An 18,015-nucleotide genomic window follows, 5' to 3' on the forward strand; every position below is an offset into this window, starting at 1 on the left:
ATATTTCTAAAAATCATTCTAAATATAAAAGAATATCACCACACCACATCTATAACAATAAAGAGAAAGAATATCGTTGGAATCACTTTCAGAACTATTTTTTTCCAGCTGTTGAACGTTAAAACACTAACATAGAAAGAAGAAGAAGGATCCATTCTAATTCAGCGGCTCAGAATTTAAAATGGTGGACGACATCACCGAACCAGAAAAAGCTTGACAAGTCAGCTCCTCTTTTCAATGTTAATTTAAAGAAAATTGATGAAAACAATCAGCCATCGGAATAAATGGTGAGAAGTATTAACGATGAGATTACGGCAGGCTAGCAAACAGTGTAATATAAAATTACCTCAGGTATCTGGCGCTAGTTTCGACAACATTGCAGTGCAGTGAAAAAGACTAGGTGTTGTTTTTATTCCACTATATTGACTTCGTCACTAATGTTAGATTAGATATATTACACTAGCTAGATTCACTCCAAACATAGCATGCTGAGGACATCTGCTGGTTAAAGGGTTAGTTCACCCAAAAATGAAAATAATGTCATTAATTACTTACCCTCATGTCGTTCCACACCTGTAAGACCTTCGTTAATCTTCGGAACACAAATTAATATATTTTTGTTGAAATCCGATGGCTCAGTGAGGCCTGCATAGCCAACACTGCTTCATAAAGCTTCGGAGCGTTATGAATCTTTTGTGTCAAATCATGATTCAGATCGTGTGTCAAACCGCCAAACTGCTGAAATCACGTGACTTTGGCGCTCCGAATTCGACACGCTGATTCATAACGCTCCGAAGCTTCCTGAAGCAGTGTTTTGAAATCGCCCATCACTATATAAGTCCTTATTTTGTTTTGTTTTTTGGCGCACCAAAACTATTCTCGTCACTTTATAATATTAATATTGAACCACTCACATGAACTGATTTAAATATGTTTTTAGTACATTAATGGATCTTGAGAGAGGAAATGATATTCAACAAAATTATTTTAATTTGTGTTCAGAAGATGAACGAAGGCTTGTGTGGAACGACATGAGGGTAAGTAATAAATTACATTATTTTCATTTTTGGGTGAACTAACCCTTTAAAGCCGTGTAAATACAACAAGAACAGCAAAAACATGTTGTAGCTACGCACTTTAAACGCAGCGCGGGAGTTTCAAATAAACAGACCGTTATTGTTCGTTGGTGTGAATGGCTGTAAAATAACTGTAAACTAATATGGGATCTACTGTAAACGGTTGTAAAAAGTTATATGAATCTTTAATTATCGAATCAAAATGGCTTAAACCGAGCTTAGTAAGACTCTTTATGAACTCGATCCATTTATCTTTCTAGATGTGAATCTGTTAAAAGGAACCAAAACCGCGCGTTTGTGATTGCGCATGAGTGGTCGGTCCTGCCCCCTGAACGCGCAGCGGACACGCGCCCATTAAAGCCCTGACAATCAGTCTCAACGCGACTGTCTCACTGTTTCTCCTCTCAGAGACTTTTTAAGTCCTCTCACCTCAGAAGCGACGCGAGCGTTTGGATAATGGACCTCTGTGTGATCGTGCTGTTGTCTTTATGCGGGCTGCTGCAGGGGCAAGGTGAGTTTACCTCACAATTCACATCTCTGCTGCTGTTAAAATGCGTTATTCAGAGTTTAGTACGCGTCCTGCGAGTGAAACACGGTGTTGTGACATCTGTGAGCGCGTTCTCGCGTAATGTCTGTCTGTCTGTGATGAAACAGCCTTCATAAATGTATTTTCTCAGGTTGCTGTTGTATATAATTTGCTTAAATGTCTCTAGAATGGAAAATAAGATTAAAAAATAGCCTATATTATAGTCTAATATAAAATAGTATAGTATAGGCTAGTACATTTGGTCACGTGGTACATTACAAAAAAGAAAAGAAAAACGAAACAAAAAAAGTACCATAATAATAAGTACTTATTCTTTATTGGAGTACCATATATATAATCGAATCAGTGTTTACATAATTACTATGCCTTTCAGCTTCAAATGAGTCACTTGCTGATCTCTTAATTAAAGGGTTGTGCTCCCAAAACTATAATTTTGCTCAGCTCAAGTGTTTTATTCTGAACAGATACTGTATTGTAGATGAGGCAGTATGAATATTCAGATTAGGGGGCGGGGTCTGGGTTGCAGAAACCAATGAGGTTTTGCTTGCCACTCTTATTCTTAAGTATGGAGCAGTGCAGAGAGAGAGTCATGGCATTTGAACTCTTTGCAGCCAGATGAAGGTTAACCGGGTTATCCTAACCTTACCAGGACTGGTGTAGTGTCTTGAAGACTGTATCTGAACCTTCAAGATCTTCACACGTTCGTGTCATTCAAACGGTCACTGCACAGATGTGGTTTGTGGGTGCGAACAGCGGCGCTAGTTTACCTAGTATATCATGTGGGTGGTGTTTTCATAGCTTGTGTCACACACTATTGCTGTACTTAGCTCACTTTTAAGAGTATTTTATCTTGGTTTTATTGGGCTTTGGAAAGTTTCTCTTACATAAACAACTGAATGTTTCAGTATCTACTGTACAGCAGAGCTATAATAAGCCACATTTCTTTTTAAATAAAATTATTAATAGTCTTCTTCTGTATGACTTGTTTAATTCACTTGATGTAAGTTTTATAATTTAAAATTGTATAAAATTTTATTTATTTAAATAAAGCACATTTATGTAAATAAATAAACTCATATAAACAGGGAAATTTGAAACTCTTCAAAATTATTTAAAGTAAAAAAATACTTAAAATAAAGTAAAATATGCAATGGAATGCAATAAAATAAAATGGAGAAATAAATAGTAGGCTAAATCGTGCGCACGATTTATTAATTCTTTCTCTCGATTTACTAAAACATGCGCACAATTTACTATTTAGTTTCCTCGATTTATTAATAATGCGCATGATTTAGTAAATCAAGGGAACAAATTAGTAAGTCGTGCACACAATTTATTTATTTTTTCTTGCATGTCATTTGCGGGGCTCCGTATAAATCAAAGTAAAAAAAATACTTAAAATAAAAAATGAAAATTGAGTCTCGCAACAGCTCTTCAAATTTACTTAAAGTAAAAAATTACTTAAAATAAAGTAAAATATGCAATGAAAAATAAAATGGTTCATTCTTCTCTAATAAATAATAAAAGTATGTACATCACAACTATAACAAATCGACTGCAAAATTACTTTGTTGATTAAATAAATAAGATTATTCTTCTGGATAACTGGTTTAATTTATTTTATGTAAATTTTATAATTTAAAATGAAATAAAATTATTTATTTAAATAAAGCACATTTATTTAAATAAATTAATAGTTATGTAAATAAATTAATATTTGTATTTATTCATGTAAATAAATAATTTATTTATTTAATTAATTTATTTATTACGATTAATCACATCTAACATAAAATTTTGTATATGTGTGTGTGTGTGTGTGTGTGTGTGTGTGTGTATATATATATATATATATATATATATATATATATATATATATATACAGCTATGGAAAAAATTAAGAGACCACTCCAAGTTCAGAAATCAATGTTAAGTGGTCTCTTAATTTTTTCCATAGCTGTATATATATATAATATGAAATTAAATCTTCATTTATTTTAATAAAGTACATTTATTGAAATTAATTAATTAATAGTTATTTAAATAAATATTTTTATTTATTCATGTAAATACATTAATATTTTTATTTATTTATTTATTCAATTAAAAACTGGCTTATTGTTGTCAAATAAATAAAAATGTGTGCATTCACGTGGAGAAATTACTGCTTATTAAAAACCCCTTTTGGCGTTTCGATCACTGTGCAAACCTGAAGTAGAGAGTCCAAAAGACCCATCCGCCAAAAATATTTCACATTTTGGCAGATGATGGAAACCACAGGGAAATTAATGATCTGTTTGATCCAATTGAGTCCACTTGCGTCAGCTGATGGTTGTTTGGAAATGTTTTTGGACTAGTTTTTATGGCCTTTAATCTTTGGGAGAGACTCAGACGTGTTTAACGGAGTTGACTAGCTGCCCTTCAACAAATTACTTCATCCTCCAGACGCTAAACATTATTCAGCATGAGTGGAAAATGGCTTGTGGGAAAAAAACAAACAAGGGAGATACAATCCAGACAGCTTTGAGCGGCATATCAAGAGAAGATACTGATTGTGCAAACGGCATCAAGGAAACTGAATAGAACAATGATGATTAAAAACAAATAAATCAATGAATAAACACACAGAGCCTCGTCAGATTAAAAGTAGTCATAAAGTCTGGGCCACACTGCAAAAAATGTTGTTTTCAGTACAAACATTCTTAAACCAAGATACATTTACTTGAAATGCAAAATGACAAGATATTATGACTTATTTTCTGAAAACAAGACCAAATATCTGCATCATCAGGGCAGGGTAGAACTGAAAAGTGGGCGGGACATGAGCTAAGCTCATGAATATTAATTTTGTGATGCCCTGATTTGCTCATAGACAGACCTTGGTACGTGGGAGTATAGAATAGAATAGAATGCAGTAGAATAGAAATGTGTGCAAACAACGTATCTCACCCAGACACGTCTTATCTCCTCCCTAATTATACAAAATCCTCTGAAACTGAGAAGAACTGAAGGGCCGCAGGCAGGACTTGGTCTCCCGCCGAGCGTCCAGGAAGAGTCTTTATTCTTAGCCGCAGGGTTTGGGGCAGTAACATTTTTAAGGGGGTTTTCCATGTGCCGTCCATCCCTAATTGGACAAAGGTCATGCCACTATCTGATCCGAAGAGTTCAGAGTGTCTACATGGTCCTTTTATGTCAGTTTCCTTACAAAGAAACTCAACATTCATATAGGGAAGTAAAGCAGCAAATGAAGTTTCTTTAATATCGCAGATTAACAGGAGAGCAAATGGAGACTTTCTATGGAAATCTCCTGAGAAAAAGTTCCCATGATTTCAACAATCTGTCAACAATTTACCAGAGTCTCCAATCAAAAGATTTTTAAACACATTAAACATTAACATATTTATTCATTTTTATAGCTCTTAATTGTACAATTAATTATAAGAAGTTTTTATAAAACTTATTATTATGATTATAAATATCTTGTGTTGAGACCAAATAATCTGAGACATTTATTATCATAATAATAAATATAGCTGCAAGCAGCGATGGCGGGCTCAAGCCCGGTGGCATTTATATATTTTAATATACTTATTTATTTTATTTTTTAATAAAAAATAAATATATATAATAAATATTTTATTTTAGCACAAGATTTTTATAATCATGAAATGTTTTTCTAATTAAACATTATAAAATATTCTTATAACTATGAATCATGAAAAATCAGCTGAATAACCCCTTTCTCATTGATAAAAACATATTTTTATAAATATATAAATTTAATATAAATAGGGAAGCAAAGGGGTAGAAAATTTCCGGTAAATTTCCAGAAACTTTCCAAAATTTTCCAAAAATCCTGGAAAGTTTATGATTATAAATACTATTTTTTTTTACTAATATGCATGGAAAATCAGCTTAATAACCCTTTTCTCACTGACAAAAACATATTTTTATAAATATATTAATTTAAAATAAATAGGGATGCAAAGGGGAGGAAAATTTCCAAGTAAATTTTCAAAAAAACTTTCCAAAATTTTCCAAAAATCAGCTAAATAACCCCTTTCTCATCGACAAAAACGTACTTTTATAAGTATAATAATTTAATATAAATAGGGATGCAAAGGGGTGGAACATTTCCGGTTAATTTCCAGAAACTTTCCAAGAAATTTTGAAAGTTTTTTTTAAAAAATCCTGGAACGTTTATGATTATGAATACTATACTGTAATTTTAATAAGATATCTTTACATTTTAGATTCTCCTATAATTTTGTGACTAATATGCATGGAAAATCAGCTAAATAACCCCTTTATTGACAAAAAACATATTTAAAAAGAATATTTATTAATTGAATATAAATAGGGATTCCATAATTTTCAGAAAGTTTTCAAAAATCCTAGAAATTTTCTAGAAATTCTGGAAAATTTCTGGAAATTTACCAGAAAATTTCCACCCCTTTGCATCCCTAAATATAAATAAATTTAAAATAATGCAAAATACAGTTGTTGTTTTTATGGCTGGTAAGAAATGAAATATTTATATGGCCAGTAAATGTTCTTGATTTAACCACCATTTTGCAATGAGTACATTTTTGGATCCTGTTCTCTTATTCTTTCTCCTCTCACACCATTTGCCAGCCATAGTGACCTATCTAGCACTCATGATCTAACCACAAACCAATGACTGTGCCAGAGATGAGCTGGTAAGAATGCTGATTCATCATTAATTCAGCAGTGCGAGTCATGGCAAACCTGGTTTAATAGTGCAGTCTAATCAAACAGAGCCAAAAACGTGGAGTAGTTGCTCTGACAGCTGATTAACAACCTAAAATGCTTCAAATTTGTCTTAAGATGTAACAAAACTAGACTAGCTGACTCAAGTCAAGTGCTCAGTTACAGGCCTTTAACTTAAAGCCTGTGTAAACCTCTAATCTGTGTGTGTGTGTGTGTGTGAGAATCGTCTGGTTTAGATTTGTTGTGTGTAATGTCTTTCCTGTTTTTTACTTTTCCAGAGACCACAGAGCCCGTCTCTCTGGACCACTGCTGTAAGGATGGCAAGGATCGAGGCCAGGAGTCTCAGGACTGCACGAGTCTGCCGCTCATCTCCGGATCAATCACCTGCAGGTTTCTTCCAGAACTTCACCATTTCCACAGCAAATGTGTTAAACAATAATAAATCACTTTGTTAATTCAATATAACACCTAACGTCTAAACGCCACGCGACAAAAGCAAATCGAACCCATTATAGTCAGTGATGCTGTCTATGCTGGATGCAGCGCAGACAGATAAAGTGCAATAAAATAAACACTTAAATGTGTATTTTGGACGTTTTATTTCCACTAGTCTAATAGAATAAATGAAGAAATCCAAAATCTCAAAATGCATGAAAAAGCAATGGTAGTGTCTCACCTTAATAATACATTTTATTTTGGAGTTATAGGGATAAGTAGCATAGTTTACCACAATTTTGTTTCCTGGCAGGCTGATAAAAACCTGTGCATGCATCCAAACAGATTGGAGCATGCAATTATGGGTTAAAAGAGGCCATATTATGACCTTTTACAGGCTTGATGTTGTTGTTTTTTTTGCTCTATTTTGCTCTATTATGTTTTCACGCTTGAATGTTCATAATTTTCCTCATAATCTCCATTGTTGCAGCTCCTCTCTTCCCAGTCTGTCAGTAACGCTCTGTTTAGTTCCTGTATCTATGAAGTCCCTCCTTCTGAAAAGCACAATTTACTCTGATTGGTCAGCTGGACCAGTGTGTTGTGATTGGGTATTATAACTAGGCCCCATCCCTTACCATAACTGCCATTTTCAACACACTACTAACTAACTCAACCAGGCCCCGCCCCGCCCCTAACCATAACCGCCAGTTTCAACACACTACTAACTAACTAACTTAACCAGGGCCCGTCTCTTACCATAACCGCAAGTTTCGACACACTACTAACTCAACCAGGCTCAGCCCCTTACAATAACCATGAGTTTCAACACACTGCTAAACTAACTAACTTAACCTGGCCCAATCCCTTACCATAACCGCCAGTTTCATCATACTACTAACTAACTTAACCTGGCCCAATCCCTTACCATAACCGCCAGTTTCGACACACTACTAACTCAACCAGGCCCAGCTCCTTACAATAACCATGAGTTTCAAAACACTGCTAACTAACTAATTTAACCAGGCCCCTTTCCTCACCATAACCGCCAGTTTCAACACACCACTAACTAACTTAACCAGGCCCCGTCTCTTACAATAACCATGAGTTTCAACACACTACCAACTCAACCAGGCCCCGTCTTTTACCATAATAGCCAATTTCAACACACTACTATCTCAACCAAGCCCAGCCCCTTACAATAACCGCAAGTTTCAACACTCTGCTAACTAACTAACTTAACCAGGCCCCATCCCTTACCATAACCGCAAGTTTCAACACACTACTAACTCAGCCAGGCCCCGCCGCTTACCATGTCGCCAGTTTCAACACACTACTAACTAACTCAACAAGGCCGTCCCTTACCATAACTGCCAGTTTCGACACACTAATAACTAACTCAACCAGGCCCAGCCCCTTACCATAACCGCCAGTTTCAACACACTACTAACTAACTAACTTAACCAGGCCCCATCCCTTACCATAACCACAAGTTTCAACACACTACTAACTCAGCCAGGCCCTGCCCCTTACCATAACCGCCAGTTTCAACACACTACTAACTAACTCAACCAGGCCCGTCCCTTACAATAACCGTGAGTTTCAACACACTACTAACTAACTAACTTAACCAGGCCCTATGCCTTACCATAACTGCCAGTTTCAACACACTACTAACTCAGCCAGGTCCTCCCCCTTACCATAACCGCCAGTTTCAACACTCCACTAACTAACTCAACCAGGCCCATCCCTTACCATAACCGCCAGTTTCAACACTCCACTAACTAACTCAACCAGGCAACGTCCCTTACCATAACCGCCAGTTTCAACACTCTACTAACTAACTCAACCAGGCAACGTCCCTTACCATAACCGCCAGTTTCAACACTCCACTAACTCAACCAGGCCTGTCCCTTACCATAACCGCCAGTTTCAACACTCTACTAACTAACTCAACCAGGCAACGTCCCTTACCATAACCGCCAGTTTCAACACTCTACTAACTAACTCAACCAGGCAACGTCCCTTACCATAACCGCCAGTTTCAACACTCCACTAACTAACTCAACCAGGCCTGTCCCTTACCATAACCGCCAGTTTCAACACTCTACTAACTAACTCAACCAGGCAACGTCCCTTACCATAACCGCCAGTTTCAACACTCTACTAACTAACTCAACCAGGCCCGTCCCTTACCATAACCGCCAGTTTAAACTCTACTAACTAACTCAACCAGGCCCGTCCCTTACCATAACCGCCAGTTTCAACACTCTACTAACTAACTCAACCAGGCAACGTCCCTTACCATAACCGCCAGTTTCAACACTCTACTAACTAACTCAACCAGGCAACGTCCCTTACCATAACCGCCAGTTTCAACACTCTACTAACTAACTCAACCAGGCCCGTCCCTTACCATAACCGCAAGTTTCAACATACTACTAACTCAGCCAGGCCCCGCCCCTTACCATAACCACAAGTTTCAACACTCTACTAACTCAGCCAGGCCCCGTCCCTTACCATAACCGCCAGTTTCAACACTCTACTAACTAACTCAACCAGGCCTGTCCCTTACCATAACCGCAAGTTTCAACACACTACTAACTCAGCCAGGCCCCATCCCTTACCATAACCGCAAGTTTCAACACACTACTAACTCAGCCAGGCCCCGCCCCTTACCATGACCGCCAGTTTCAACACACTACTAACTCAGCCAGGCCCTGTCCCTTACCATAACCGCAAGTTTCAACACACTACTAACTCAGCCAGGCCCCGCCCCTTACCATGACCGCCAGTTTCAACACACTACTAACTAACTCAACAAGGCCCGTCCCTTACCATAACTGCCAGTTTCGACACACTGATAACTTACTCAACCAGGCCCAGCCCCTTACCATAACCGCCAGTTTCAACACACTACTAACTAACTTAACCAGGCCCGTCCCTTACCATAACCGCAAGTTTCAACACACTGCTAACTAACTAACTTAACCAGGCCCCATCCCTTACCATAACCGCAAGTTTCAACACACTACTAACTCAGCCAGGCCCCGCCCCTTACCATAACCGCCAGTTTCAACACTCTACTAACTAACTCAATCAGGCCTGTCCCTTACATAACCGCAAGTTTCAACACACTACTAACTCAGCCAGGCCCCGCAGCTTACCATGTCGCCAGTTTCAACACACTACTAACTAACTCAACAAGGCCGTCCCTTACCATAACTGCCAGTTTCGACACACTAATAACTAACTCAACCAGGCCCTATGCCTTACCATAACCGCCAGTTTCAACACACAACTAACTTAACCAGGCCCCGCCCCTTACCCTGACCGCCAGTTTCAACACACTACTAACTCAGCAAGGCCCTGTCCCTTACCATAACCGCAAGTTTCAACACACTACTAACTCAGCCAGGCCCCGCCCCTTACCATAACCGCCAGTTTCAACACACTACTAACTAACTTAACCAGGCCCCATCCCTTACCATAACCACAAGTTTCAACACACTACTAACTCAGCCAGGCCCTGCCCCTTACCATAACCGCCAGTTTCAACACACTACTAACTAACTCAACCAGGCCTGTCCCTTACAATAACCGTGAGTTTCAACACACTACTAACTAACTAACTTAACCAGGCCCTATGCCTTACCATAATTGCCAGATTCAACACACTACTAACTCAGCCAGGTCCTCCCCCTTACCATAACCGCCAGTTTCAACACTCCACTAACTAACTCAACCAGGCCCTTCCCTTACCATAACCGCCAGTTTCAACACACTACTAACTCAGCCAGGCCCCGCCCCTTACCATAACCGCCAGTTTCAACACTCCACTAACTAACTCAACCAGGCCTGTCCCTTACCATAACTGCCAGTTTCAACACACTACTATCTCAGCCAGGCCTCGCCCCTTACCATAACCGCCAGTTTCAACACTCTACTAACTCAACCAGGCCCGTCCCTTACCATAACCGCCAGTTTCAACACTCTACTAACTAACTCAACCAGGCCCGTCCCTTACCATAACCGCCAGTTTCAACACTCTACTAACTAACTCAACCAGGCCCGTCCCTTACCATAACCGCCAGTTTCAACACACTATTAACTAACTAACTTAACCAGGCCCTATGCCTTACCATAATTGCCAGATTCAACACACTACTAACTCAGCCAGGTCCTCCCCCTTACCATAACCGCCAGTTTCAACACTCCACTAACTAACTGAACCAGGCCCGTCCCTTACCATAACCGCCAGTTTCAACACTCCACTAACTAACTCAACCAGGCCCTTCCCTTACCATAACCGCCAGTTTCAACACACTACTAACTCAGCCAGGCCCCGCCCCTTACCATAACCGCCAGTTTCAACACTCCACTAACTAACTCAACCAGGCCTGTCCCTTACCATAACTGCCAGTTTCAACACACTACTAACTCAACCAGGCCCGTCCCTTACCATAACCGCCAGTTTCAACACTCTACTAACTCAACCAGGCCCGTCCCTTACCATAACCGCCAGTTTCAACACTCTACTAACTAACTCAACCAGGCCCGTCCCTTACCATAACCGCCAGTTTCAACACTCTACTAACTAACTCAGCCAGGCCTCGCCCCTTACCATAACCGCCAGTTTCAACACTCTACTAACTCAACCAGGCCCGTCCCTTACCATAACCGCCAGTTTCAACACTCTACTAACTAACTCAACCAGGCCCGTCCCTTACCATAACCGCCAGTTTCAACACTCTACTAACTAACTCAACCAGGCAACGTCCCTTACCATAACCGCCAGTTTCAACACTCTACTAACTAACTCAACCAGGCCCGTCCCTTACCGTAACAGCCAGTTTCAACACTCTACTAACTAACTCAACCAGGCCCGTCCCTTACCATAACCGCCAGTTTCAACACTCTACTAACTAACTCAACCAGGCCTGTCCATTACCATAACCGCAAGTTTCAACACACTACTAACTCAGCCAGGCCCCGCCCCTTACCATAACCGCAAGTTTCAACACTCTACTAACTCAGTCAGGCCCCATCCCTTACCATAACCGCCAGTTTCAACACACTACTAACTAACTCAACAAGGCCCGTCCCTTACCATAACTGCCAGTTTCGACACACTGATAACTAACTCAACCAGGCCCAGCCCCTTACCATAACCGCCAGTTTCAACACACTACTAACTAACTAACTTAACCAGGCCCTATGCCTTACCATAACCACCAGTTTCAACACACTACTAACTCAACCAGGCCCCACCCCTTACCATAACCGCCAGATTCAACACACTACTAACTAACTCATCCAGGCCCGTCCCTTACCATAACCGCCAGTTTCAACACTCTACTAACTCAACCAGGCCCGTCCCTTACCATAACCGCCAGTTTCAACACTCTACTAACTAACTCAACCAGGCCCGTCCCTTACCATAACCGCCAGTTTCAACACTCTACTAACTAACTCAACCAGGCAACGTCCCTTACCATAACCGCCAGTTTCAACACTCTACTAACTAACTCAACCAGGCCCGTCCCTTACCATAAGCGCCAGTTTCAACACACTACTAACTAACTCAACCAGTTCCCACCCCTTACCATAACCGCCAGTTTCAACACACTACTAACTAACTCAACCAGGCCCGTCCCTTACCATAAGCGCCAGTTTCAACACACTACTAACTAACTCAACCAGGCCCGTCCCTTACCATAACCGCCAGTTTCAACACACTACTAACTAACTCAACTAGGCCCCGCCCCTTACCATAACCGCCAGTTTCAACACACTACTAACTAACTCAACTAGGCCCCGCCCCTTACAATAACCACGAGTTTCAACACACTACTAACTAACTTAACCAGGCCCCATCCCTTACCATAACCGCCAGTTTCAACACACTACTAACTAACTCAACCAGGCCCGTCCCTTACCATAACCGCCAGTTTCAACACACTACTAACTAACTCAACTAGGCCCCGCCCCTTACAATAACCATGAGTTTCAACACACTACTAACTAACTAACTTAACCAGGCCCCATCCCTTACCATAACCGCCAGTTTCAACACACTACTAACTAACTCAACCAGGCCCGTCCCTTACCATAACCGCCAGTTTCAACACACTACTAACTAACTCAACTAGGCCCCACCCCTTACCATAAGCGCCAGATTCAACACACTACTAACTAACTCAACCAGGCCCCACCCCTTACCATAACCGCCAGTTTCAACACACTACTAACTAACTAACTCAACCAGGCCCCGTCCCTTACCATAACCGCCAGTTTCAACACACTACTAACTAACTAACTCAACCAGGCCCGTCCCTTACCATAACCGCCAGTTTCAACACACTACTAACTAACTCAACTAGGCCCCGCCCCTTACAATAACCGCGAGTTTCAACACACTGCTAACTAACTCACCCAGGCCCTGCCCCTTTATTCTGCGTATAAATTATTTAAATGAGGAATATTGTGAAGAAAACTCAAGACTACAAGGAAGGCGTTTCAGTGAGTTCAGAAACAGTGAGACTGATTTAGAGAATAATTCCTGCTAGAAGGACTTTGCAGACCTTTTTCAGGCTCAAACAGCAACATTACTCACTATAGAGAGTTGAACATGTAAAAAAAAGCAGAATAAGTCCTCTTTAAAATATGCATCAGATGTCTGTGCATAGCATCACATTAGTAGTGCAGAAGCAATGCATCATTGGTAGAAGTGGCCACAGCGGCTTTAACTGTAATGATAAGATCAGCGCACAATCTCAGTGCCAGTCAAAGCTGATCATGTTCCTCCATCAAGCGCTCAGGCATCAGATGTGCTTGTCTTGGCTTTCAAAGTGATCCGGAGTTTGTTTAAATGAGAACGTGCAAGAAAAAAGTTGTAATGTTTAAATATTTTTGGTAGGTGGGCTTGCAAAATATGGGAATATTTCCAAATCCAGGAAATTCCACTGAGGTGAAACTCTAGTCAGATGGAGAAGAGAGAAAGCAACCCAAATAACAGGAAATCTGCAGATTATTTCAGACACCGAAAAGGGGAAAAAAAACAAGTCCAGAAAAGCGAAAGGAGAAATTGCAGATGACTTCTCCCTTAAAAGGCTCTTCGGAGAGGAGATGCACGGTGAGCTTTCCTGCAAGGATGATTGTGAAAGAGGGTGAAGCAAGAGCGAAAGAGACAAACAGTCATCGCCTTACGGTAAAAACTCAGCTCCATGCGTCATACCGCTGCAGTCCAGCCTGGATCAGAACCAAACAATGACGTCCTGCAGTCAAATAAGCGGTCGATCTCTCTCTAACATCTGTCCTGTGGTTTAAAGTGGTCAGGAAGCATTATAAGTGAATTAAAAGGATCTGAACACAGTACAAATTTTTTTTTACTCAGTCTTGTTTCCAGAACAAATATCTAAACATTCTTAAATCAAGATACATTTACTTGAGATGCTAATTTTTTTTCATTGCAATGCAGTCTTTCCTTAGAAATCGAAAGTTCATCCTTTAGTCTGTTTATTCACAACTAGTCCACCGGAAAGCCTGGAGGTTACTGGTCTTGCTCAACGACACAATGAACACATTGTGCTCAATCCCTATAATCTGTTGATCACCAGCCCAGATCTTAAAGCACTGAGCCGAGATGTCCTGAGCTTCAGTAAGTGTGTGTGTGTGTTTGTTTTGTAGGATAGCTCAGGAACAGTGTTGTGCTACGGTTCTTGACGACAACATTTGCACCAGCGGCATCAATATGGCGAAGGACCAGGGAAGTTGTGGTGTTGAGAATTTTTCCAGCAGCATATGTGAAACGAAGACAGCCAAGGTGTGTTTGAGTGTGATTTTCTCAGCGATTTTCTTAATGTTGTTATGCAATACCATAAACACACACACACACACACACATTTATACAACAGTTGTTTCTGGTTCTCCCATCTGATTGGCTGAGAGCCATGATTAGCACTGGAACCATTTCACCATTTGTATCACTTCGCTTGAGGCAACTGTCATGGCGGTTGACCAATCCACTATATTTTTCAAAAAATACTATGTCATTGTGTCACGAAATGTAGTTTTATAGGTTTTTTATACAAGAATGTACTTATTTAGGCCTCAAATATTTGAATCGTATATAAACATAGTGACTATTTTACAATTTGTTAAGACCGTTCAGTGCTCGAGTACCCACAGAGAACAGCTTCATCTTGGGCCAGTCCTTTGGGAATTTGCCGCTGGCTCATACGTAGATAGTGGTTAAACGAGATATAATTAATTTGGGGTATAACAAATTAACCAATCTTTGGTCTCATTACTTGTTCTACAGCAAAATGATTTGGATTAAGGGGAAAATTAAGTTTCATAACTTTGCATTTAGGCCATATTTAACTTAAATTCTGTACTAGAGCACTGCTTTTGTACGTTTGACTGAATTGTTTGCTTGTGTTTATTTCCTATTGTCTTTTATAATAATTTAAAGATGCAATACGTAATATTTTTGCAGTAAAATATCCAAAAACCACTAGGCCAGTGTTATATATTTTGTTCACTTGAGTACTTACAATATCCCAAATGTTTTCAACTATTTGTAAATCGTGAGACAATTGCAATTTATCCAAGGCTCCAGGAGTCGCCTGTCAATGGCGTCATACCCGTGTTACCCTCGGTTTCCGGTTTTATTTTGTAAAAACCATGGAAACACCAAAGGTGCTTTAAAATAATATGTTTTAATAGACAAGGGAACAACAGTTTTGATATATTTATAGACAGAAAACTAATTATTGTTATATAGCTCTACACGTTTAGTCTTATTGTTTAAATCTAATTTTCTTGATTTTTTGCGAGTACCATGCTTTACCACGCCTCAGAGAAAAACACTGTTTTGTGAAGTAGCTAACATAGCATAATCAGATGCAGCTTTATTTTTAGTAACAGTAATACAGCATTTTCTCCATCATACAATACGTTTTAAAATTAATTGCATGCCATTTATCAACACAATCATCCAGCATTTAATATGATATTGTAAAATCGATCTATCTTACTGCAGTGTGTAACAGTGTCTCACAGCAGCCGCCGAATAACGTTATTATTTTCAACACACTCAAATGTATTTAATATGATAAACAGAGCTGTGTTACCTCATACTCATGACCGGAAAAGCGGAAGCGGCGCCGGCGACTGTGTCATAATAAAAGTCCCGCTGCTCGTGAGGCGTGTGTTGATCAATCGCTCCAGCTCCTCGTTCAGCTCCACAACACTCGCTCCTGCTCTGCTTCATACTACAGTAACGTTAATAATCACATCCATGAACATGATTTCTTCCCGAATCCAATCCCTATTCTTTTGCACCGTCCGTTGAGATGGAGATCACATGTCCCAAGCTTCCACTCTCAAACTTGCCGTCATCAAGCTACGCCTTTGTTTTGTGAATAGGCCTCTAGTGAACAAAATTATTACATATTGTACCTTTAAATATTGTTATTCAATAAATATTATTTTATATAAATAATATGCAGAATTTGTTATTGAGAAAGGATACGTCGATCGTGAGTCAGAACAAGGAAGTTGTTTTAGTGTTGTAATTGGGAAATCCACTTAACTTTTAAAAAGACAAAGATATCGCTCTGCGGTAATTCAAACTGATTTTTTCTAATATTATGGACATCAACCTGAAGAATAAATGCTAAATCAGATGCAATACACTCGTTTAGCTGATCTCTCTCTCTCATAATGGCATAATACTCTACATAACACAATGAGTTTCAATGAAACGACTCAACGTTCCAAGTGACGTTTTAGAATAAGTAACGAGGCTTGGGCTCAACTGTTAAACTATGAACTTGATAGATTTGAATCCGTGCCTGAAGGAAGTAGGTCCTCACAAAAGAGGGTTTTTAAAGACACAATTTTGCCATCAAACTGTTGTATAAATGCAATATCACACGGGTAACTGTGCGATATGGCTGTGTATCAGCACAGCTGTGATAACCTACGGCCAAATTACAGCCGTTTTGATATACAGCCATATTGCACGGCTACTCATGTGATATTGCTCATATATATATATACACACACATATAAAAAAGTATAACCAGGGCTTTACTGTATGAGGTTACATTTTAGTTAGAATGCAGCCTTAAAAGCCTAACTTTGTACTTAGTAGACGCTAAGGCTTCTCACTTGGGATAATGGAGCCAATATGTCTTCATTTAAACAGTATATGTATCGTTTTATCATTTAAACTATAACAAACTTCTTTTTATGAAATGTTTAACTTATAAAAAGTGTACTCGCTCTATGTCTCTTACCTGTGTTGATATTTCATATCTAATGCATTGAAATTCAAATATTTTTAGGTGTGATTTAAGTGTCCGAGTACATTTTGGGTCTGTGTTCTTGTCCATACACGTCTGTGTTAGACACTCAGATCACAATAAGATGATAAATGTGGTTTTTAAAGCAGGAACTCTTCTGGAGACCGAGGGGTAAAAATAGATGTCTTTCTCTCAGCACTGTTTACGTTGAGCAGGAGAGAACTTGCCCACATCACAAAAGTGGAGGTTGTTTCTGTCAGCCTGGCGTTATAAATCCAGCTCCGATTATACGCACAGGCTCTCGGCCAAACCTCAGCATGAAGAATAGAGTGTCTCTTCAACCTTTAATACACACCTGAGTGTGTTTCAACATTACAATCCACCAGGTGCCTGCTGTCTTCTAGGAAACATTCATCTTGGGCTGTCAGTGGGACTCTAAGAATGTTGAAAATTGTCTGTCTCTGCTTTATTTATGCGATTATATCACTAACCACTGAGCCTAATTTATCTCATACTTTTCAAGGCAGGTATTAGATGATCTTGTGGCAAGTTTAAGCTCTCTTTAAATCACCAGATCTGTTTGCGTTTCCTCTAAAACTCAAGAGGAGACTCTGTCGTCCAACGACTCTTCAGTTTTTAAAAAACTTCATTAGTTCAGTTCATTCAAATATGCATGTGCATTTGACTTAAAAATTCAAATTCTCATCATTTATTCACCCTCATGTCACTCTAAAATTACACGACTTTCTAGGAAGTGCAGTTTTCACTGTTCCTGTCATATGACTTCAGATAACTTTGATTATAGACTATTGCACTAGTGTGGACTACTTTTATCTTGAATTGTTTATTATTTAAAAACTTTTTTACAGTCTATTGCAATGCATTATGAAAAAAAAAATATTATTAATTTTTTTAA

The 18,015-nt window shown here is 39.2% G+C and overlaps 1 protein-coding gene across 7 annotated transcripts in view; it reads left to right on the forward strand.

Moving 5' to 3' along the window:
• The first annotated feature begins 1,423 nt into the window (after positions 1 to 1,423).
• The window catches only part of fbln1 (fibulin 1), a 111,870-nt gene continuing 95,278 nt past the window's right edge, over positions 1,424 to 18,015 (forward strand). For 6 of the 7 annotated variants that reach the window (XM_067379959.1, XM_067379962.1, XM_067379957.1 and 3 more), the window contains exons 1-3: positions 1,424 to 1,587; positions 6,633 to 6,744; positions 14,476 to 14,611. In XM_067379959.1, coding sequence (XP_067236060.1) covers positions 1,533 to 1,587; positions 6,633 to 6,744; positions 14,476 to 14,611 — 303 coding nt within the window. In that variant the 5' untranslated portion in view covers positions 1,424 to 1,532. The remainder of the gene's footprint in view (positions 1,588 to 6,632; positions 6,745 to 14,475; positions 14,612 to 18,015) is intronic. The other variant, XM_067379960.1, reaches the window with a different exon arrangement.

This window comes from Chanodichthys erythropterus, chromosome 24, assembly GCF_024489055.1.
Source record: "Chanodichthys erythropterus isolate Z2021 chromosome 24, ASM2448905v1, whole genome shotgun sequence".
Lineage (NCBI taxonomy): Eukaryota > Metazoa > Chordata > Actinopteri > Cypriniformes > Xenocyprididae > Chanodichthys > Chanodichthys erythropterus.